At 39.0% G+C, this 25,627-nt stretch overlaps 1 protein-coding gene across 1 annotated transcript; it reads left to right on the top strand.

The window, feature by feature from the left end:
- Positions 1–41: 41 nt before the first annotated feature.
- Positions 42–24,791, top strand: cplx2a (complexin 2a). Its single transcript, XM_042485407.2, has 4 exons — positions 42–286; positions 1,772–1,856; positions 20,169–20,347; positions 23,093–24,791. The coding sequence occupies exons 2-4, from the start codon at positions 1,826–1,828 to the stop codon at positions 23,282–23,284; spliced, it is 402 nt and encodes a 133-aa protein (XP_042341341.1). The 5' UTR covers positions 42–286; positions 1,772–1,825; the 3' UTR covers positions 23,285–24,791.
- The last annotated feature ends 836 nt before the right edge of the window (positions 24,792–25,627 follow it).

Raw genomic sequence — 25,627 nt, 5'->3', positions numbered from 1 at the left:
TTGGGTTCCCTCCCTCCCCCTCTCTCCCTCTGCATGCTCTCATCTCGTCCTGCAGGGATAGACTCTCTTCCTCCGCCGCTGCAGCCTGACTCTGACACAACCGGCATGTCTGCAAACTGAGAGCCGCACAGGAAGACACACATCGAGGCGCAATCCCCACCTTTTAAGACGCACAACTTGTGTTTTCTTTCCCTCTCGCTGAAGCACAAGACGGAAGGTGGTTACAACACTGCGACGAGGCTTATTTTTTTGGAGGGTTAAAGACTTGGAGGAGGATCAAAACAAGGTAAACAATGCCCGAAAAGACAAGGGATTTTTTGTGATTTTACTGTACGGGACCGGATGGCGATAAGCTCGTGCGCTCTGGTTAAAGATACATACACCTCCACGCTGTGCATATTTGCGTGTGTGCGTGTAGCGTATGTAAGCGTATGGGTGCAGTAATTTAACAGGAGGTACATACAGTACGGTGCTGTAATTGTGCCGAAATGCTGCACCGCACCAGGAGCAGTGAGTGAATACTGTAAGGGTTCATGCGAGGGGAAACTAATGCTGATGCTGCTGCAAGATGATGATGATGAAGGAAACCAGGAAATAAGAAAAGGACGCTCAGCTGCTGCAGATTTGACTTTGGGGCGAATGAAAATGACTCGAGGATGAAACCGCGATGTAATGAGTGCAGCAAGTTTTCAGGACGATGTTTTTCCCCCCTCTCTGATACGCTGTGCCGCAATGGCAGGGTGATGCTGTAAAATGCAGCGAAACTAAGATGGGTTGTCATGTCGTAAAAAAGATTGTACAAATATTAGCAGAAAGTGTAACAAGGTCGCTATAAACTCGGGATGGAGCTCTGCAGCGCCGTTAGAAATTACATAGAAATATGTTATTCTATGTAATCTCTTCTTTTGTAATTACTCTTGTGTTAACAGATGGAGATTTTTAAAATCAGTTAAGTAGCAAACTCAAAATGAAGTGCGCCAGACTCAAAGTCCTATCAGCACAGAAGGCACATATAAACATGGCATTTCTTTTGTAAAATTACTGACTACTGAGTCACTTTAAATCCCCAAAACAAGCACTGTAATAGCTATATTACATGGAATAGACATAATGAATTACTATAATGCTCAATATATACTCACAAGTGAGAATTTTGTATAGCATCTTTAAAAGAAAAGTCCTTTTTTTCTCTGTCTTATAATGCCCTTGCAGAGATGCTCTCTAAGGCCCGTGCACTGACATAAACCGTGCCTCCATTTGCTCATCTTTGACCCTGCCTTTGTTCGCCCTTTTTTTTTTTTTTTTATTCTGGGAGTTATTACCATGAGTATACATCACAGGCAGCCAGGCAGTGTCAGCATAAATCCACACAAGATGGAGTTTTGGTAGTAAATCGAGGGCGCAGGTGCCTCGACGAAACTGGGGACATGGTGTTGCACTGGAGGGTAAAGCCATGTTAACCTACTTTAGTCACCCTTTTTAGAATTGATCAAATTTTGAGCTGTCTAAGAAGTAAATTCACACTTAAGGAGCTAGTGATCTAATGTATATAAAGATATTGTGCCTATTTTAAAAGTGGACGAGATCCTTTGTCCTTTGCCAAACAGGGATCTCTGTCTGGAGGTCGTTCCTTGTCCGCATCAAGCCTCATCATCATCGCTGCTCCCCCCCATCCCATCAAACACTTTGTATATGAAAACCACTGGAGTGAATCTGTGCGTCCCAACAGTGGTGTTCACGCAGCTTGTCTGTTCTGTCCCCTTGGCTGCAGGTCTGTCCCCAATAACGTGACCAGTGAAGGAAGAGAACACCGAACTGCTTCATCATGAATTTTGTAATGAAAGCTGCGCTGGGAGGTGAGTAGTCTGCCAGGCTAGAGGTTGATTTAACGGCACTGCAGTGTGGTGGATTTAAAGGGTTGTTCAGCAGCAATAGCAGCACCACTGTACTCATACTGGCCCGTGATAGTTGTGGGGATGCTGGGCTGAGATAATCCATCCTGCACCAAACTCTTGACTTCAGACAGCAATGCATTCCCACCCTCTCTCTCTGTACTTCTCTCTCTCTCTCTCTCTCTCTCTCGCTCCATCTTTCTTTCTTGCATCCATCTTTTAAAAACCTCTCAGGGCAGGGCGTAACATCTACTCGGTCAAGTCCTTGCCAACTCCAGACTGTTCTAACCTGACATGAATGGGATTATGGAAACCTGTTCCTGCCTTTTATGCTCTGCTTTTATGGAAAAAGTGTCTTTGTGTGCAGTGATTTCCTAAAAGCCTATCAAGTCGCTGTGATTGAGGCTGCTGCAGATGAAATAGGCTAGTACCTGCCAAGTGAAAACGTTGTATGCCCAAAATATAACCTTCTCAGGACAGCAGCAGCCTTATTTTTTACATTGATCCTTGTGCATTTTTGAATTTACTAAGTGGGATTTGAAAATGAGTTGTAAGTACAAAGAAGGTGTAAATTTCCACTTATCCTTATACTGTTTTGATAATGTGAGAGTTATGAGGTTTTCACTTGTCTTTTGCAACTAGGCATACTTTGCTTTTCAAGCCAACTGTTGGTGTCTTTTCAGGCAAGAGAAACAGAGAAGGTCTATTTTGCCAAGAACTATGACTAACATTTTTTTCTTGAGACTTTTGTCCTCTAAAGCCTTCAGGTATTATCCTTTAGAATATTATCTTAGCTATTATTTGCCCCCTAATTAGTCCTCATTATGGCCCTGTAATTCATCCTCCTTGTCAGCTATAGCTTCAAGGGGAAAGGCAGACACTAGTTGTAATGCAGCAGTCGCACTCATGATGGTCAGTTGTGAAGGGTGCTGAGCTGTTGTCGTCCAGGTTACTGAGGTGTCAGGCAGTTACAGTTGGGATGTGGAGTTGAAGCCGAGCCCCTGCCCCTCATTGGGATGCAGAGGATGCCGGCACTGCCTCGTTCTGCATAACTGCTGTGCCTCGTGTCTGCGCTATGAATTCTTAAATCAACTGCATTGCATTGGACGCCGGTTTTTAGTCCGCAGAAGCTGGGCTGCACTCCGCCTGCGGACTTTGGGAATAGATTTGACAGTGTGGGTGTTTGCCTGCGCATACGTCTGTACCCTGACTATGTCGGAGAGATGTCCTATAGATACTATATAGGACTGAGTGCATCTGCATCTTCCAGGCAAGATGAATTATGGAGGCTGCACAAACCTACTGTAGGGTATAGATTTTTGTAAGATGAGAATGAGAAAGGAAGAAAGAAAGGGAAAGTTTGATAGTGTGTGTGTGTGTGTGTGTGTGTGTGTGTGTGTTTGAGTGTGCTAATCAATATGCCTGTCAGGGTGATTATTCTGCTGTCAGTGCAAGCTGTCTTTGGTGCTGGTCCATATTTACTGACAGGGACACAGTGACCTCTTTCCACAGATACATCTACAAAACTGCTGACAGGGCACTGGACCTTTAAAACTCCCTGTGGGGATAAAAAATCAGATAATGAAACAAACCAATTAGCCAGCTAATTAATCCAGCTAAGCTATCAATCTGACGGTTGGCGCCAGGTAGTCAATATATCAATATTAGTGAAATATTTGCACAAATCAATTGCTTTTAGTCTCAGTTGGGCTGCATTATTGGATGTGCCTGTGGTTCAGTGGTTTAAGCTGCATACCATGAGACCATAACTTCTCAGTCTGATTCTGGCTAGGACATATGTTACTTTCTGACTTTGCCTTTCCACATTTTCTGCCTGGCCCAGTCATCTATCCACTAAAGGCAAAAAAATAAAGATACATTATATGGTTCCCGTGGGAGAGATAACATCACTTTCATAAGGCATGTTTGCAGTGTAGCCATTGGGATAGCAATGTCGGTTGATCGGTCCACTGCTTTGGTCTATGGATATTTCCCCAAAAAACTATCAGATGAATTTGTCATGAAACTTTTCATGGACATTCGTGGTTTTCAGCGGATGGATCTCACTTACTTTGGTGATCACCTGATATTTCATCCGGCAGCAACATTTCTACAAAATAATAACAATCCTATCAGTCTCAACATTGTTGTGTTTAGGGCTAATCAGCAAATGAGTGATCATGCATTAAAGGTAGATGGTTAACATGGTAAACATGGTAAACTACTATACCTGCGAAACATCAGTGTGTTAGCTTTGTCATTGTGAGAATGTTAGCAGACTGGCATTAGCATGTAGCTCAAAGAACTGCTGCCCCCAGCCATCTGGCCACCAACGCCGTTAGACATAGATATTTGGTTGAATTTAAGTTGTGACATTGGGTGCCCAAAAGTCAATGTCAGGACATTTAATGCCAACGTCAATTTGACGTAAAATACCAATGACAGATGATCTTGATATTTTGTCAGAAAAACTTATTAACTAGCCAAAAGCCACTGTCTTCCAAATGTCTTATGCTAATGTAATCTTGATGTAGAATAACATTTTGTCATAAGGTACGAGGACAAAACTCAACGTCTGCAAAACATAACAATGTTAATGTTCACACAACGTGAAATTCTAAATGAAAATGTCGTCAACCTGATTTCCATTCCAACTAAAATTTGATGTCTGTCTGACGTAAGTCCAATGTCTTTCTGATGTCATGTTGACGTCAGGTGCTAGCTGGGTTTAGCCCATAGACTGTACACAAAGATGGGTAATGTGTCTCCACTTCCTCCGATAGTACAAAAATCAAGCCAGGATATTTGGGATATAGGTGCTGTCATCTTGCGCTGGTGATGACATTTGGAGCCAGAATATTGAATTCCCTCCCATACACACGTCCAACCCATTTGAGAGCAGCACAATTTGCAAGCACACAGATTAAAAAAACACAGCTATCAATCAATGTGTCACAACTTCTTTTTTTTTTAGCAAATTGATCAGAGAAACAAACTGTTGAACATATATCAGGGTGATGATGGAAATTTTATTGGACGAGTACTGTGATGTTTGCCCATGCTCACATGAAGGGGGCGGGGTTTATGACTTAAACTGCAGCCAGCCATCAGGTGGCAATGGAGATGTTTTGGCTGTGATGTCGTCCATCATTACAGACAGTCTGTGGTTTAGAGTCACAGACATGGCTGTATTATTGAGGTTAATTATGCAACACATCTGCTATAAATCAAACTGCATGTGTATCTGCTGTCTTGTTGCAAATCTGTTTTTAAAAATTAACCTCTTAAAACAACTTAAATTAATTTATACAACCTTCGTAAGAGATTAGAAATTGAATAAATCAAGCCACGTATTTTCACTCTGAAACTAAAGATCCGCTGTTACGGCCTACTGTTACCTTGCTCTTGTTTTGCCTCAGTTTGGTTGTGGATTTGCTTCACTGTCTGTCACTGAGTGTTTTGCTGAGTATGTTAGGTGATGAGAGTGTGGACAAGTCACCGTGAAAGAGAGGATGCTGCCAGTGCATTAACTAATCCTCCAAGGCTTCTTTGGTTACAGATACTTGGATGAAAACAGAGCAATGTAAAACTGCAATGATTCAGCAGGACACAAATCCAGAGAGCCACACATCTACAGGGTTCAGATGTTTGCTGGATGTTCTTTTTTGCAGTAGCCATGTTAGCTCCACAGTCCTGAACCACTGACTTTTGTAAAGTCACACATTCACATACCAAATAGTCAGGATAACATGATCTTCTTGCATAGACGTTTTTCTTTCTTACTGTAGGTCAGTGGACGTGAATGTATTTTAAGTCAGCGAAGGCATTACATATCTTGTGTATCCTCAGTTGACCGGCTCATCCAGAGAAAGCCTTTAACTTACAGTACATGAGCCAAAAAACTTGGAGACGAGACAAGTATGCATGCAAGAATATATGCGTCATCTTGGCACATGTATCAACTTCTTAATATCAACTCTTAGTACTCCCCATATGCGGACTGGGAATATGGAAAATCAGCAAGCACATCTTCAGCATAACAACTGTGCACAAAAGGTGCGGTGCAAATGATTTATTTTGCCATGCTCCATTTTCATCAAAAAAAAAAAAAGCCTGTGTACACTCCATACAACAAAAATATATCCATACAGAGAATGTTATAACAACTAATTGGATCCCAAATGTGATGCTAAGGTACGCTGTTGTGGCTGCATGATATTGGACATTTTTGCTGATATCCGATATCCCAATACACAACAACTCATTTGGCAGATAACCGATATTGATAAATCCACCTTTTCCCCTACCTAATTTTAGTGATCATCAGTTCTCTTCTGTAGTGTGCAAAATAAATAACTTAGAATTGATGTTTTGGACACTTGTTCACTTTGTATGGAGTTATATACATATATATATATATATATATATATATATATATATTTGTGACGATTTTCTCGTGCAACCCTAAGCTTAACATTTTTTGCAATATTTATTTATATTTATTTGAGGTATTTTCTAAATGGGACTTGAATGTGCCCTTTTTGACTTAAAAACGATTTCTTTGCCAGATTTTCTCCCTGTGATTCTGATCAAATAAGTCAACATAAAGTATTTTGGTGCACCTAGCTAATTTCATTAACAGTTTGACTTTTTGAACAGCAGGTGTTGTAAGTAGGCTAATATTTTATTGTAATGAATCTCATCCAGCCCACAAACACAAAGGGATCTAGACTTATTACTGCTGATGCAACTAATGTCTTTCTTACGTAACTATTTAATAATATTGATACAACTTTGTGAGTCACCACTGTAGCCCACAAGCTCTTAAAAGTTCGCAGTCAAAGTTGTTAAGTTGTTCTTATTACTACAGTCAAGATTATTATTATTATTATTAACCAGTCCAGAGCTGTTGTTATTTGGGAGTTCTAAATCACACCCCCACAAAGCTTTTGCACCTCACCTTAAATTCTCACTGTGCTTTCCTTGTGCATTGATTGCTTCTGCTCCTGAGAGCTTCCATGCTGACTCAGCACTTTCTAACTTGAGAAAGCTGAAGTTATTTTGACAGAATAGGGAGCTGTTAAGTGAGGTAGACATTAGTCCCATGGTATGAAGCTCAATCAAACTCTGAAGGCCTCAGGCAGCAGTCAGACCTCGACAATATCACCAGAAAAGTCAGTGCTACACAGCCAATAAGTGAAAGGTGGTTTAATTAAACAACATTAAGAAACATTTAACTTTTGCATCGTCTTAATGATACATGTGTAGCTTGCCAAATTAAAATCTGCTACAAGATTAAAGAGAGTGGCGCAAATATTAACTTTAACATTTTTACATCAATTAATCAATAGCAGATTCATATAGTGACACACTAGTAAGTTTAATAACAGGAAAAATATGTGTCAAGTGGAGTTTAGATTTTTGTCGCTCTGTGCCAATCTGATGTCTGTTGGGCTCTGTAGCTCAAAGAATGCCATAATTTAAATTTCGAGCATTTTTCAGTATGAAAAATTTCATTGGTGTGAGATGATGGCTGTGTTTTCTGTTCAAGAGTTATACAAATTTGGAACATTGAATTAGACAATCCAGGTAGCTGGTATTATTTTAGAGCTCCTAATCCCGACAAATTCTAATCCCAATTTGTCAAATATCACTCCTTGGTCAGTGGTCGTTCCAGTATACAAATGACGTGGTATCCTTCTGCATTAGCTGTTGATGTTCCAGGATGTCGTGTCAATTTATTCTTGTTAAATGCGTTGTGTCCTTTGGAAATATACTTCAGTTTTCACAGGAAATGTATAGCCTCTGCACGCTACATGCATATAGTCTTTTTCAAAATAAACTCACAATGTTCTTAACACAAGCAACATGGTTAGGTTTAGAAAAAAACATGGTTTGACTTAACATTCATACGGAAAACAAACAGAGGGTTCCTGGGTAAAAGTCTGGGGTTTGTTTGACCCATCCATCTGCCTTCCCGCCTGCCCTATAGGAACTTTCCAGCTCCTTGTATTACGCTGTTACCAGTGGCCTTTGAAAGTGACCCCACCTGGCAGCTTATCATACTGCCGTGAAAGGTGCCATCCGGTCATATTATAAACTGATGCCACCTGGCAGTTTATCATACTACCACAAAAGTGCCTATTGGCATCAGTGTCTTACACCAAAATCACTGACCAAATGGCAGTATTTGACAACCTGGTAATGAGAACAGGCTGTTAATCCAGGTGGGTGTAAGGATAGAGGGTGTTGTCCAGACTATAATAGTCCTTTCAGGCAAATTAGTGTTTTGTGTTTTGGACCATATAAGTAAAGTCTTAATGAAGAAGGGAGACATTTTTTATTTTAATAGCTAAATGAAGATGCAGATGTGAATAGGATCATTTACTCATTCTCTCTGATCTGACACCTGAAGTGGTATGTGCTCTGTGGATAAGATGCTTGGCTTGTTAGTAATGTGCTGTGGATACTTAAAATAGCTTATGACTGGGAGTGACCTTGTTCTGACTACAGCTTTTTGGCAATTGCAAATGTTTTTTGTTTTTTTTAGTTTTGTGAACGATGTAGAAATGATGTGCTTGTAAAAAGCGTTTTTGAAAAGCTTGTCACAGCTGCAGAGAAAAAGCAGAAGAGTTGACCCCACCATGCTCAGTGTTTTGCATTATTTTCAATAACTGCTCACCATGGAAAATCTGCAACCATGCTAACGCTATGATAGTAGAAGGCAGCTGAATCACTGAACTGTAGTTTTTGTGTGTATAGTGGGTCTTTTCTTTTTTTTTCACACAGTATTAAACAACAAGCCTAATGTTATTCTATATATTTTTTAACAGTGAGACTTCTAACAAAAATCAATAAATGGGAACACATTGCTCGCAATTTTAATGAACTGACACTGGCTGCCCATTTGTTTTAGAATTGATTTTAAGATTGCACTCATTACTTTTAAAGCCCTTCATGGCCTTGCCCTATATCAGAACTGCTGTCCTCATATACCAGTGCTTAACCCAAGATCCTCAGGCAGGAGCCTGCTGACTGTTCCCGCCTTACACCTAAACACTACAGGCGGCCTGTCAGGGCCCCTCGGTTCAAGAATGACCTGCCTCAGGAACTCTGGCTTGCTGCGGCTCTAACTTCTTTTAAATCACTGTTGAAGACATATTTTTAATGAAAGGTATTCCTGTAATTTTCTGTTAGATTTTTTAGGTCCATTTTCATTCTTAATGCATCATATGTGTATTAATCCACCACTGAAAATACGTCCCAAATAATATGATTTACTCCTGCTTATAGAAACATTTTGTAAAAACTACAGTGTATTTTTAGTGTGCTTTGTGCTCAAGGACTTTCAGTGTACCTAACTCCTGACATTGCACCTAAGTCTTTGTCTTTTAGATTTTTCTCGTGTTGTATTTTTTATTTTATTTTCCTGTGTGTGTGTGTGTGTGTGTGTGTGTGTGTGTGTGTGTGTGTGTTTTATGTTCAAAGCACTTTGTAACATTGGTGTTGATATGTGCTATATAAATGAACTTTTATTACTATTATTTACTTACTGCTGCCAAATTCCATAAAAAGACTGTTTATACAAAATCTTATATCTTCCAACTGATATATCCTTTATGCAACAGACCTCCAGTGTTATCCAAAAAATATTATATAATTAAAACATATCGGTGAACCACACTATCGCCCTAGGCAACATGTCTTCATTGCAATCATAACTGTATCAGGCTCACAGGGAGTAGACCCAAATGCATGATCAGGCACATGAAAATCAATTTATCACCAAAACAGGAGCGGTACACAAGTGATCAGTCAGTGAGGCAAACAAATCCAGAAAGGGCAAGGTAAAGGCTGAGCCAAAAAAACTGTCTTATAACAGGCACGAGAAAGCTAACATGAGGAAAATAATGCAGGAACACTTGCAACTAGAGACAAAGTCAAACTGGCAGAAAAGAAACGGAGCAGCCTGCTTATATACACAAGGGGAGGGAACAATAACGAGACACAGGTGTGTCAATCAGACACAGGTGAAACACATTAAGGCAGGGCAGGTAATCACACAGGAGGGAAACCTGACAGGATATGGGGACATGAAATGATACGAGACAGAGGTTAACAAAATAAAGTAAAACAGGAAATTGCCAAAAATGAAGAATAAACAAAAACATGACCTGACACAAAAGCAGGACAGGATGCTGTATTTTTCTGGGGCCAATCCCCCACAGTCCTGCCGCAGTACTCAGTAGTGCATCATATGTGTATTAATCCACCACTGAAAATAGTTCCCAAATAATACAATTTACTCCTGCTTATAGAAACATTTTGTAAAAACTACAGTGCCCAGCTGTTTGAAATTATGTGGCCTTTTTAGCCCTTTGAAACCAAGAGTGGCATCCCTATTCTTATGCTGCTTCCAGATGCCTTTCACAAATATTTAAAATGTATAGTATGTATTGACTAATGTATAGTCAATGAAACTTATATATTATATTTAGCTCTTATATTTTTAAGCACTTTTCAGATAATTTCTCTTTTATTCATTTTTTGTTTTATATTTTCTTTTTTTTTCTTTTCTGTCTTTTTTTAAAACCAGTTTCAGGTAATTTTCTTGTATTTTTTAAAAACTATTTTTCGCTAATTTTTTGCTCATTGCCTTCTCTCCATGTTTTTGGAAAAAAAAATCAAGCTAATTTCCCCAGGTTTAAAAGGATTAAAAGAAGAAAACGAAATTTTATATATTCTATACATTGTACAGACAATAGAGATGCTTCTACTGTTTTTGCTGATAAAATGATGTTTAGAATATAATATCTGTATTTTTGTTTTTACATACTTGTGCTGTCAAAACCGTTTCCCTTTTTTAATCATCATTTATCAGTTTATTAACCTAAATTCACATGAATGTGATCATATGTCGACATGTAGCCTTAACAATGTGCCGGGGAGTACATCAGTTCCCACTAACAGGTGACATTCTCAGCAGTTAAGTGAGACAAGGCTGTGTGATTCGAGGTAAAATGAAAACAGAAGACACCTTGAGATGTTCTTCCCTCGCCTCGTCTCCTCAAAATGCAGATAATCACATTTGGCAGCACTCTAATATGATTGGCTGAGGGAGTCAGGTCTCTATCGCTGACACAGACACACTTCCCCATCTTCTTTCTGTGCGTTACTTAAACAAATTAAATTCAGTTCATCAGACTGACCTTGAGCTCCTCCTTCAGCACAAAGGGTGTATGTCTACGCATGTGTGTTGGACAGTATGTCCACATCCATCATCATTTGTTGTATGCAGATGATAATGCTATTTTTCCACTCTCAACAAGAACTGTAGGAGGGTTTAATTCAAATCCATTTAAATGCCTTATGAAGTTTAATTAGGTTTACTTAACGTATCAATGCATAAATATAACATACTATGGAACAGTGGTTCCCAACTGGTGGGTCATGGCCCAAAAGTGGGTCACCTGTCTTGTGTCTTCTTTACTTGTGAACATGTCAAGTTTGTAAAAAAAACATACTTTATTTTTAAGTACAGTTTATTTCTGGCACAGAGCTTTTATTTTGAAATGGACTGCAATTGATTTGCCTATTTATTCTTGAAATATGTTTGTTTTTGTTCTAAGCCAATTTTGTTATACATATGTGGTAATTTATAATATGCGGACCTTTACCTAATGACTAAGGAGAAATCTGGAACCTGTGATTGGACCAGTTGGAAACCCTTACCCTTTAACCCTTATTGTTGCAAATCAAATCTGAAGAAATCACAGCAACTTATTCATATGGTTTAGTATCACGCATCTTTAAATTAGTTGTATTAGTATCTTTTTAAGTCAGTTAATTTTCAAAATAATCACCGTTATATATTTTAGAAAACAATATATCATCTAATAACAGTCAAACATGCCTTTAATATTACTTCTATTGAAAACAGACTTTTCTAGAGAGACATTTATGATTGCAGGTGGCAGGGAAAATTAAATACATGTACACACCCTTACTTTAACTTAAAAACAGAAACCAATATTTCTTAAACTGTGGGTCAAGAGGTTGTGTTTGCATTTGTGCACTGAAGTCCCAGTGCCATATAAAGCTGTCTCACTCTGTCCTGCTTAACACATTGTGCCAAGCTGCTCCACCTGAGGGAAATCTAAGCTGACTCAAAGCATAACTGCCACCAATTATACAGCGGAACAACACTGAGCACACTTTCTCCTCCTTTTCCACCAATTCCTCACATTTTTTTTTCTGCTGTTTAATAAGCTCTGTTGCGACAATGGGTTTCTGTCCTGGAGGCCAAACCTAGATCTTTTACACTCATCCGCTTTCCCACCACAGTTTGGACTCAGAGAAGGGATTTGCCTTGAGAACCTGGAGTGGGAAAAGAGTGGATAAGTACTGTTTATCTGATGCTGTTGAAAAGTTCAAGCTCTGGGAGAGTTAGCTAAGGTTAGTCTTCTTTCCGTCTCTCCCTCGATACTTTGGATTTAGCAAAGATTTAGCAAAGAACTTTGAGAAGGAAAGGATTAGAGAGATGACACCTTTTATCTAAGCGGTGAAGCAATGTCCAAGAATCGAGACAGAATCATGGTATAACTTGAACTCTGCTGGGAAAGCTGAAAAATGTCTTTTCAAGTTTATTTTTGCCATGAAACCAAAAAATGTCAACCCAAGGATCCCACCTAAGTTGATCTGTATGTTTGAAAGGGGTTATCATGTCCTATTATCCAACAGAGGTGTGGTCTCAAGATACATGACTTAAATTTAGAGTCAGACTCAAGTCATAAGTTGGATGACTTTAGACCTGACCTGACAAAATCAAAAAAGACTTGCAACTCATCTTGGACTTTGCCACCAATGACTTGTGACTTCACTTGGACTTAAGCCATTCGACTTGAAAATACTTAATACCTTCCCCTCAAGCCAATTTGGGAAGAGAAAGTTAAAGACATTTTTCCAGTGTCAGATGAGATAAATACAAGACGGGACATAAATATACAAAATTCATTCAGTTGTGGTACTATTTAATAACGCTGTAATGCTAATGACTTGGTCCAACCTCTGTTATCCAGTGTTGAAAAATCTCTTGTAAACAACATTATTAATTTTGCATTCAAGTTGAATTCCATACACATAAACACATTTACTTACTTTTGATAGCCATGATGGTAAAAATTCTTGACTAAGTGCCTTTTTGTTCTTGCTTATGTTGACTCATCTCATATAATTCAGATTATACAAAAATTATGAAAGAAGGCTAAAGGCCAACTTGTCATCTTTCCAATTACAGGCTCTTATTAGCTTATACACTGAATGTCATTCTGACAACTACCATAACCTTATAGAGTATGCAGGGGTAAAGTGTAGAGACACTTTAATCAAAAAACATAGCTCGACACAGCTTATGTGATGCCTGAGAGCTTAATAGAATTATTCTGGTTAGAAAGGACATTGCTGTATCTCTGTAATGGCTCACAAAGCATGAGCTGGGATCATAGCTCAATATAACTCAGGGCTTTGTCTCTCAGGATCCTCCTTTTTTTAACATTTGAACAAAGACGATCCAAATGTGCTAATAAGATTTTGTGAAACCAGACCGAGTTTGTTTTGGTTTGGTGGTGTGTAGTTAGATGAGGGCTTTTTCTGGGCTGTGCATGGGAAGGGAATCTTTTCACAACGGTTGTGAGTCATTGCTCCACTTATGGGATTCAATAGCAGTGTTTACTAAGACTCTATTGAAGATATTCAGGTACTCGGATCATAAACTGATCCTGAATCCGCTTTGCAGTTTGTCAGATAAGCTCTGATGCTGGCTTTTAGAGATCTGAAATACATCAGGGATTTTCAGAGATATATTCTGACATTACTGAGGATATTGACGCATGGAAAAATTACGTTAATATTAAATTTTCACAGTATGTGCAAGCTTAGTATGTGCGGGGAGCAGGCCAAGGAGCCCAAAGTGTCAGAGGCCCCTCTGACTTTCATCTGCAAAACTTGAGGAGACAACTACAAAACTACATAGAGAGTCAAAATGACCTCAAAGATAAACAAAACAACTATGAAGAGATGCAAAACAGCTGGGGCCGTCTGTATTTCTGAGCCCAGGGGCCCATTGTCTCAAAACACACCCATGCAATGGATACAGTTTATCAGCAGCAAGCACACTTTCTTAATTGGTCCAATTTAAATCCCTGTTGCAGTGTTTGCTTATATCAGCAGCTGACAGGAAAGAAACTGGATGCAAGTTGTTTCCTAGCAATGCAATTAAGATAAAACGTAAGTGTGTATGTTGGTGATTAAAGTCAGAGTAAGACTTTAATTGGAATACGAGACACTATCTCACATAGTGGTTGCATTGTAATATTTATTAGTAATGCAAAGTCACACCACACATTGTGCATACATAAATCCAGGCATGCTTTTACATGGACGTGCACATATCTACACATTCACACACGGACAGCAATTGCTCAACCACACATAGCTAATGCATGAGAGCCTAAAATGGAACTAAGCAATTATTCATATCCACACATGTGCATATAGGGACACTATATATGCTCTTTAGCTTATCCCTCTCTTCCTCACTGTCTTTCTCTCACGCACATGTGTAGGAGAGCAAAGATAGTGATGAAGATAGCGTATCATAGTCCAGCAAATATTGCAGTGTCAGCTTCTCTTTGCTGATCATCAAATGCTGATACAGCAATACCTTAAGTTTACTTTGGATATCTTGTTTTCCCTGAATTTCTGCCTCATCTGTCTCACTTAAAAGCAAGTGGCTCATTAATGAGACTGATCTATTGGTTTTTTTATTTACTTATTTTTTATCCAGTTTCCATCTTTGGTGCTGAGCCGTATTTGCTGTTGTGTGTTCTTCCAGAACTTCCAGAAAGCCCGTGTCCATCAAACAACGAGGTCTGTCTGTACTAAGTGTTAATACATCAAGTCTTTGCTGGTGGTCTTCGTCTTTGTCTCCTCAGCCATTTTGACTATTACACTTTCCCAGTTCACTGGCAGTGTATATCGGCTATTGGTACTTTCACAAAATATTTACACAATGAGATTTTTGATAAATTACCATCAGTACTGTGGACTAATAATGATATTACTACTGACTATAAGTGGGTATATGCTAATAATAGAGAAGTCTGGTAAGTTCAGTCAATGACATCACTTTGTAAAACAGCCTTTAAAACCGAGAAGACGCTTATGATCAGGAAGTGTTGTCTTTTCCTGGTTTTAAAGGCTGCATTACAGTAAAGTGATGTCATTTTCTGAACTTACCAGAATGTTCTTGCTGTCAGTTATTTGCCTTTACTCGGGCTGGGAGATTAATACAATTAGTTTTCAATGGCAATTTTGGCTTCAACTGTTATGAAAACAATATAATCGAGATAAAGCGACAGGCGACAAATTTAATGATTTTTTCAGATACATTACATTGTAATTCATTACCATTTTATTATTTTTTATTTTATTATTCAGAGTAGTTGCAGTTGATGGCTCTCCTGCCAACAGTGTAGGGTCTGTCCCACTCCTCTTGTGCCTTATTTATATTTATATATTATACATTTTGTTTATATATCTAATTTAAAAAAAAAATTAATGTTTTTTTTTTCAGTCGAATCATATATAAAGTTCCAGAAGGTTCACTGTTAAGGCCTTCAAATTAAAAAAAAAAAAAAAAAGTTCAGTAAATGCATGATGTTTCCAAAGTCAATGAATAATCGTGATAAATAATCGTGATCTCAATATTTAACAAAATAATTGTGATTATGATTTTTGCCGTGTATGTTGTAGTCCAGCTGAAATGTGTCACAATAGTGCCCCCTATCTTTGCATAATTCAAAAATACTGTGAGTGTCCTGTCATTGGACGTGCACAGCCAATTAAATCTCTTCATTCTAAACCATATTTGCATAAATGCAGCTTAATTTTGAACCAAATTTCCGGGTCAGCGAAATAATTTGTTAACCTCATTTGCTTTTTTATAGCCTGCAGTTTTCTTGATGTTTTTATTTCTTCTTCTACCCTTTCTTTTTCTCCTTCACTGCTCTTGCACTCATCCCTTCCCACTTCATCCTCTCCTCTGTCCCTCCTGTCTTTTTTTCTCTCTGCATTTTGCTGCAGTTCGTTCTTTTTGTGCTGATGAGTCAAAAATACAAATGATACCGGGGGCAGCTGCAGACTGAAGGAGTAGTCTCTTTCTTTCTCTCCTCAGATGCCCCCTGTCTGCCTCTCAACCTTTCCCCCTCCTCCTCCTTGTTGTCCCAATTTAACTCTCCAGTTCATTTTTCTCTTTCTTCATCCCTCTTTTTTCCCCTCCCTCCATCTTGTTAACTGTCACACTCCCCCTCTCTGTTTGCTCCCACAGAAATTGCTGGGTAATCCCACTAACTGGAACAGCTCATCTAATTTGACTCAATAGTTTCTGATGGATTCTCTTCCTCTCCTCATGCGCTCCTTGTTTTTCCTAAATATGTCTTGTTTTGTCACAAAATTCAGCAATACACTGTCTCCTTATCTCTCCTACCCTTGTCTCTTCCTCTCCTTTTTCCCCTCCTCCTCCACAATACTTATGTGCTCCTGTGTTTGCCCAAATCCGTCAGACCTTTGGCTTTTCTCCTCATCTCTTTCTTTTCCGTTGATGCTTTTTGACAGCTTATTCTTGTTTGCAAAGCTCAGCATTTTTCCGCTCCGGTATCACAAAGCATTATTTCATGGGATGTACGACTCCTATAGCGACAGTAAGAAGGCTTGCGTAAGACATATTCCGGGGCTGATGCCTTGTTGTGTAAGAGGCGAAAGTCATTTTCCTGCCGTTTTCTCCCACATCCCCTGACCTCCAGTTAGAAAACCATCAGGGCTGCAGCTGCCACTGAGGACACCAAGGTCACATCCTCACTGTTGTTTACAGACATTTTGGGGTTTCACGATGAAAGAATGAGTTTATATTCTACTACAATAGCACAAGTTACACATGGGGACAAATTAAAAACTGAAATAAGATGGATATATGTTATTAATCCTGAGGGAAATTTACGCATGAGTAGCTTATTACATAACACTTACAAAAAAATACACAAGGGGATAGAGAATTTAACATAAGAATATAACAAAAAGACACAGCAGTCAAACTATAGTTTAGTCCCAGAGCTAATACAGAGAGCTGTAGATATGCCTATGAGGGTAGTGCAGATTTAGGTGGTTTTTCACTGTAAATGGTTAAATTTAAGTGAAGGAGCAGTGCAGGAATTATGGATACTATGCTAAGGGTAGATAATATACAATGCAACTTGAATATAAATAAATGATCAGAAGGTGCAGAAACAGTGCGCAATAAGGAATGCTGGGAAATATAAAATACAGGTTAGATTAAAAAAAAAATGCAAACAGAAGTAGAATATCTAATAAGTACAAATGCAAATTGGAAGTAAATATCTACATAAAATACATATGCTAATTATGCAAAGGTGTTATTTTTCCATCAGAAGTTTATGCAGAGAAGTCTTTAACCCTTTGAATACAAAGCAAATCGGCTTGCTCTCTGTCAAAAAACGGGGAGAAGAGACAAGCAACTGCCAAAAATTTGCAAGAAATTAAAAAGTTACAAGAAAATCATCTAAATAAAGTAAGTCAAACAGCATTTGCAAGAAATTAGTTAAAAGTTGCAAAAATATTAAAATCAGAAACAAAAATGATATATAGTTATATATATATAGTTATAGTATCTAATATATAGTTTTCTGGGTATTATTCCTGTTTTTGGATAATATCAAATAACCACCCCTCGCTAATTTTCTGGACATTGTATTGGTCACGTTGTACTAATTTCTTGCCAAGTATTTTGCTGGACATTTCTTGCTTAGTTGATCATTATGTTGTTCCCATGTTTTCAAAAGTAATCTAATCCATTTTCTCATGTTTCAGAGGGTTAAATGCTTTTGAAAGGCCTCTGAACGCAGCACAAGAAAACTAATGTCGATCTATGTGTTAAGGAATTAAAACAGCATTTAGGTCATGTAGAAACACAATTGACAGAAAACAAATACATTCTTAAAGAACAAACAAAAAAAAACCTCCAACATTTTGGTTGCTTGTCAAAACTTTCTTAGTTGCGCCCTGTACTCAGTTCTGCACCCTCATGACAGTCAATATTTTTCATAGAAAGGGACAGTAGGCATGAACCTAGTATCAAGTGTCTCAAATCAGCCTTCAACAAGGTGGTATCATGAAATTCAGAGAAGGCAGACAACTCAAAATCAAACAGATAACTCTATTCTAGGTCAAAACATGAAAACAGTAAATAGAAAATCACACAACCGAATCAAGGATCTAGCAAAGACTGAACTGAAACCTGGACTTAAACACAATCTACTGATAAGGGGATGAAGTGCAGGTGGAGAAAAAGGGCTGAGAAGCTCAGGTGATGGGAATAAGATGATGAGGTAGAAGAACAGGCAGGGAGCTGATTGAGGAGCAGGAAGGACTAATGAGGCTGATGCAGAGCAGGTGTATGCACTGGCAAATGAGGGAAAGGCAGCACAGGAACACAGGAGGGGAAAAATACAGTAAACTATAACCCAGAACCAAGAAAGCACAACCACGAGAACGACCCTACTAAAAATGGAAAAGGTTTTTTAAAAAATCCATGTTCATATAACATTGTGAAAACGATCCTTGTGTACCTACACTGATCTGCAACACAACCAAAAACGCTGTAGTATACATGCCAGGGCAGTAATTGGTGGTGTAACTTTACAATGACACACCACAGAAGAACACCACACACGTGAAAAGTGTGACCATGACATCAACGTTCTCACAGGATCCGTGCATTGCCAGTTTACAAAGCAACAGGAAGGTTTCCTGTTGTTGTGTGAATGAAAGGCTGAACTACAACAAAAGTTTAACGTTTCATGCAAGAACTGTTACCATGTAAGCAGCCCCTCAGCTTATTGTCATTGCTGTAAAGATGGTGCTTTCATAGTTTGTCTGTACAGTGGACAGAATGAAATGCCTTTGAAATGGATGTTACATGAGCAGAGAAAACAGAAAAAGGGCTGTGGCATTTGCTATTGCTCAAGAGGTAGAAAACCTACAACTACCAGAATGCACAGTGCTGCACTGAACCAATAAATGGCCCTGCTATGAGTGGTGTAATGCAAGTTGCTTGTCTGAATAACTATTTGGCGGCCGGCTGGTAACAAACAATCCTGTTTACAGTTAAACAGTAAGCTAAAAAATGTTTCTTAAAACAGATGAGGTAAGAAATATTAAACGTAGTGACAAATCTTGGTTCATATTTGATCAGTACTGCTTTGTTTTACAGTTTGATCTCACAGTTCTCTCAGTTTGATTTTTTAGCCTCCATTTTTCAACATTTTCACTTCCTGTTCTCAAACTCTTGTATTATAGCCAGATAGTGCACTAAAACACAATATGTTACAGAATACATTTTTAATAATGCAGATCTTGGTTTATTTTGATCAGCACTGCTTAATTCTGCAGTTTGGTAGAGATCAATCAAGTTTGGTCAGATTTTACGAAAGAGATAGGGGAGGGTGGTCTCTCTTGATCTGCTTTTGTACTTTTCTTTATTCTGTAGTTTGAGCAAGAGCCAGTGAAAATCACATAATCTGTAGTTTTTTTTTTACTTGCAAATGAGCACAGGAGATCTGTCCACTACCAGGATAGCAATGTTTTAATTTTTACCAATAAAGACTAAAACATACTTTAATATAATCAAGCTGTGAGGGTTTTTGCAAGATACAAAACACATATTCTACTAAGTAGACATGTAAGTAATATCTCATTGTATATTTGAATGAGGCAACTGAGTGATTTAACCAACATGTGCAAAATAGCAATTTGGAATATGCAGAAAGGAAATGAGTTATTCTGTCCCTTGATGGTCTAAATGGTAGATTAAAAGGCTTCTCCACCCTGACAAAAATACAGTGTTGTGGGAAACAACAAATCTTACGGTGACTTTGGAAAGAAAAATGGGCAAAGTCTTTAATCTTGACATCAAACACTATTGGCTTTTGTTGATACAAATAGAGCTACAGCAGTTTTCCTGCTATTTTCCTGGGTGTGCTTTTTTATTAAAAAAAATTAAAAAATCATCTTCATTAAACTACTTGTCTTTTGCCTTCTTTTCTACATCTCACACACTAATTTAATAGTTAGACATCTCAGTCCGGGAGGCCTGTTGGAGCTGCCATTGTGTCTAATTTATTTGTATTTGTCTCTCTCTATCAGGAGGTCCTCCTGATGTGGGCAAGATGCTGGGTGGGGAGGAGAAGGAGGAGGACCCCGATGCAGCCAAGAAAGAGGAGGAGAGACAGGAGGCGCTGAGGCAGCAGGAGGAGGAGAGGAAGGCCAAATATGCCAAGATGGAGGCTGAGAGGGAACGCATGAGGCAAGGCATCAGAGATAAGGTACGATGACTGTGCAGAGTAAAATAAGTTGTCAATAATCCAACACAAGGAACCAGTGACGGGAAAGAAAGCCACCAATTTAACAAAAAACGTGAACACTACACTGGAGAGAAGGAAAACAGAAGCACAAATCACGCTAAAATATCATCACATCCATGTAAGAAGTTTGATGATTTTGGATGCCGTCCTGTATTTTCATGTTTAAGCAGCTTTTTAAGGCTTCTTATCTTGGCTGAGTGACAGCTAAACCCTTTTAATAACACACCGGTGTTTGAAACCGACTATCATCAGACTATTTTTGTTGGCTTTTATGTAATTTTTAAATAGATCAGTGGAGGATCAGGAAGGAGGTGTGCAGAACTGAGAGAAGAGGGAAACAGATGAGCGAAATGAGGAGCGATGATGATTAATAAGAATAAATTTGAATTTTTAGACAGAAACAGGAGGGTCAAAGAGAATTACTTAAGAAATGCAAACTGCGATCCAAATCCTTGCTCAGTACATTGTTTCAATGCCGAAGGCTCAGCGACAGGATGTTTAATATTCAGTGATGATTGAATGTGTATTTTAATGTCTACATTTAGGTCCAAACTCAGACAGTATTTGCATTAAGTCCCCCTCTCCACAGACGTTATAGGCTGTGGGGCTGCGGTGCTGGTGAGGGCTGCAGTGTGCCCACCTCACTGCAGTGGCAGTGTGAAAGGCAGCCAGTGTGTGGGTGGGGCAGGTCTGAGGGGAATACTGTGAATCAGCGGAAGAAAAGCGCCACTCCTCCCCTGGCTCCTCACCTCCTCTACTCATCTTAAGTTCTCCCGCAGGAGAACAAGGAGCGAGGAACAACTCCCAAAGTGCTCGTTACTGACGGGTTTCTGTCAGCTTCCTCCACAGCTTTATCCACAGCTTTGTGCCAGATACTGCGAGAAACGTCCATATTACAGCAGGAGTCTGTATTTTTTACTCCTGCTCAGACTATGACAGAGCAAAGAGTGTCATGTGTAAATCTGTTTCATCCAGTTGATAAGAAATGTAATGCCATTTTTATCTGTTTTGGTGGCAACAGTTTTGAAAGCTGGTGTGATTTTTGTTGTGTGGCTTTCAAACAAATACACTCTGCAAGGTTTTGACATGTGCTGTCATAGTGTGTGAACACTGAAAAGCAACAGCCAAGACATCTACTCTGTGTTTGACATCTTACAAAGCTTTGCTGCAAGACAGCGACAGGAAGAAAATGAAGACGTAGGCAAAGATGAAGGGTTAGCAGCTGTTTGGATGGATGAGTAGCAGCAGAACTGGAAAATACAGACTTTCCAGAAACCCCTGATACATAGAGAGCTGCTGTCCTTAAACCTGGAAATGAGTTTGTATTTTTAGCAAACACAACACTGGTCACTTGATACTATAACGCTCTGTAAACACGCAATCTTCCAGGGCTTGGCTGCCTGTAGATATATTGCCAAAGAGTGAGCATTCAGCTGAGGGAGTGAGGGACGTGGGCCTACCTGTTGTCTTGCTGTCTTGGACCCGGAGCTGTTGCGGTCACTCGGACAGCTCGCTCTCTGCGATCCAGCATTGCTTTGCTTCAGCACTCATTTAACAGTTAATTTGTAGATGTTAAAATAGGCAATAGACAAACAAAAAAGTAGGAAACTCCACCATCCGTCTTCCTTGCAGCACTCAGAAAACATCTCTTCTTAACCGGGGCCTCACACCTGGTCTGAATCTCTCCTAAATACTTCCACCTGCCCCCTTTCAGACTCACACAGGCCCCATCCACCCAGCCTGACAGCCATGCAGAACCGCCAAGGAAAAGGACAGTGTGTCTTGACAGTTAGATGCCTCAAATAAGCTTAAGAGATTTTCAAGTTGTTTTTTCCCCACACATAATATATCGGAAAATCCCCCACTTAATGAATTTGAAGTGTTTGGTTGTCTTAAAAAAGGTGGTTGCTAACAAGTGGCCAAATGAGACTACAGACTACAGTGCAACCTAAAGTGCCAGTAAGTTGCACTTAAGTACTGTAATTGAATAAATGTCCTTTGTTAAACTCATCACTGGATGTTGCTTATTTTTAAGTCGGAGCCTGCATGTCCCAGTTTTTTGGCTATTTAGACAATTTCTGTTTTGTCATAGAGCTGATTAGATTGCCTTCAGTAACTTTAATTAAAAAAAGTAACCACTATCATGTTCACTTTCTGATGTTTATAACACAACAAATTTCATTAAAATCGATTCAGAATCAAACGAGTCATGGTCGAGTTTGTAGTGAAATCTGCATCTCTCAATGTATTTGTTTGATAGCCGGTCTTGACCTCCCCAATATGGCGCTCGCAAACATACATGTGGTGAGCTCAAAGCAGCGGCCAGTGAGGTATCTGCGTGTCTAATATCTATGGGTGGGTAGACTGTGATGATGCCTCACGTCTCCTGTCGCTCTAAACTGCCACACCCTAAATTTGGCGTAACTTTAAGCATTAATACCATTCAAACAGGTGAGTTAATATATAAAAAACAGACCCTCATACAGTTGTCATTAACGGGGTAGTTGGCTTTTGAGGGCCGTTTTTTTGTACCGGGCCTCTGGAGCCAGCCTCAAGTGGCCATTAGAGGAACTGCAGTTTTCAACATTTGGGCGCTGGCTTCATTTTTCAGCTCTGGAGGCTGCCTCTTGATAATAATCTGCAGCAGTTTTGCACACTTGACTCTTCAGACTTACGCATATTTCTTTTTCCGTGTTCAATCAACAGTATGGTTTGAAAAAGCGTGAAGAGGCTGAAGCCGAGGCGGCAGCTGCTGCAGAGGAGCCCGCAGAAGGCAGCTTGACTCGACCTAAGAAGGCCGTGCCGGCTGGCTGTGGCGACGAGGAGGAAGAGGAGAGCATCATGGACACAGTGATGAAATACCTGCCAGGCCCGCTGCAAGACATGCTGAAGAAGTAGGCTAGCTTGCAAGCTAAGGCTAACGTTCTCTAGGTTCATTCATAGGCTACATTCACAGGGTTGGATTACATCTGGAGGTTTTTTCACCCACATGACAGACGTTTATGTGAAATTTAATCCCGCGTGGCAGTTTTGGTGTTCGGACCAAGTTTTCTGGTGGGGAAACGAAACCAGATGTGAACCAGCAGTGTGAATTGCAGCCATTAGACGGCCAGGTGAACGTTAGCTGACGTGAAGTTAGCGTTACATTAATGACGCTAACAGTGAGCAGAGGGGCTAAAAAAACACAATGTTAGACGGTTTATCCTTCTAGTCTGAGACATTTTAAACTCCTTTTTCTCTCCTCTGCAGAGCTCTCTTGCAGCACTGAAAAATAATATCCGTGTCCACCACGCTGTTCACTCAATTTGTACATAAATGAATATTACAAGCCTCAAGGTGGGCAAACAATCATAAAATACTATATGAAATTATTATACTTACTGTGTGTCTGTCTCTAAAATAAAAAAAAAAGATGTGATAACTTGATAAGCCATATTTTAAAAAGGAAATTTAAAGACTACTGTTGTGAGCTCCTAAAGCTAATGTTTTGTGTTCGACCATGTCTGAAACTTATGTAAAACTTTTGCACACAGTGTTACACATTCTCTCTGTCAGACCTATTGTCTGTCTCCCTGACACATCAGTGTGATAACATTCATGTAGTGTAGTGTTTAAAAAATGTTTCTATTCCCCTCGTTCAGTGCGTCTCCTTCTCATGTCTTGCATGCCATTTGTCTGAACACGTTTGTTGTGTGAATATGTACAAACTCAACCCGCCCCGCCCTTTTATCCTCTCTTCTTTGTCATGCAAAAAATATTAAGGCAATAAATCCTAAGTTTGAGTGTGTTTTCACGACCATGTCGATATAACCGTTATTAGTATCAGTAATGAAAAAATGATATGTATGCATTCAGGAAATTTCATTTACAGGGTTTTGTTGTTTTTCTTTTGTTGGCTCATGTTTCGATGAGGAATGACCGTGTAGCCGTTCATACAACAGCCAAAACCTTAAGCTTTCAGCCATAAAACCAGAACTTACAGTATATATACTATTACTATCAGGATCTACTACTAGGGAGAGAGTACTGAATGATGTTGTACGAATAAAGAATAAATATGTATTTATTATAAGCAGTATAAACTTGAAAATGGACTCTAAGTCTGGATTTTGCATCATGTTGAGATTTGCAAGAAAGATACCGCTCTTCCTCAACACAAACACACACACACACACACACACGCATACAAACACACACACATACAGTGAATTTAGCTCCTGATTTCGCTCCACAGCAAAACCAGACAGGAAGTGATGCTTGATTCAGTTCTTCTTATTGTTGGTTTGGATGTGAGAATGAGCCACTGAGTGCGGTGTGGAATGCCATTGAGCAATAAAGGATTATCATGTATGTTTCTGCCTGAGATTCAATAAAAATTTAAAACCTTGTTCACAGACATTAAAAATGTGTCATCTTCTGTTCTATGCGATGTTTAGTTGGCTTCAAAACAGACCCGAAACAGGCAAAGATACAGTAGCCAGCTTGTTTTTTGTCTCATGACAATGTCGTTCAAGAAGTCAAAATAAGAGGGACAAGTGTAAAAAGAGAGAAAGAGCAAATGATAACTATCTATATTAGTAATAACGATTTTTTGTTACAGTGTCATGTCATCAGTTAGAAACATTTTGTAGACTATATTGTATTGGTCTATTTTGTATGTTCAAAGTGTTTTGATCCAGCATCCACTCTATTCGACACTTTTAACAGTTTTTTAGGTTTTGTTTCCTCCCTACACTGTACTTTAGATTCCACCCATGGACAGCATATAAATATTATCACATTGCTTGATTTTCTGCTCTACATTTCGATAACACCTCTCAAAGTCCAGTCCAGTTTTCATGGTGCAGCCATTTCTCAATGTCAGAAATATTCAGACTGTTTGTGCTAAATGTACCTATTATTTTTCTTAACAGGTCAGAACAGGTAAATTATATTAAGCTAAAGCTTTTATTCCAAAATGAAAAGTGGCTTTGTATGATATTTAATAATCTGTGTTGAGAAATGAAGTGAGAATTATTCAAATCAGTGGAGTTGTATAGTTGTGCAATTAAGTGTCCTATCCTCAGTAAACACTGTTTGTTGAAATACTTTTATAAAATTATAAACTACAATATAATTCACGACACATGCTGACTGTTTAATATTTACTTGAGATTATCTCAGTACATTTTCAAGTAAAAGTCCCAAGCTTTACATATTACTAAAATATTGTTATGTCTCTTGACCAATTGCTATAATAAA

This window comes from Plectropomus leopardus, chromosome 3 (assembly GCF_026936395.1).
Source record: "Plectropomus leopardus strain MGB_pleo_1.0 chromosome 3, ASM2693639v1, whole genome shotgun sequence".
Lineage (NCBI taxonomy): Eukaryota > Metazoa > Chordata > Actinopteri > Perciformes > Serranidae > Plectropomus > Plectropomus leopardus.
This window is presented reverse-complemented; position numbering and strand designations above follow the sequence as displayed.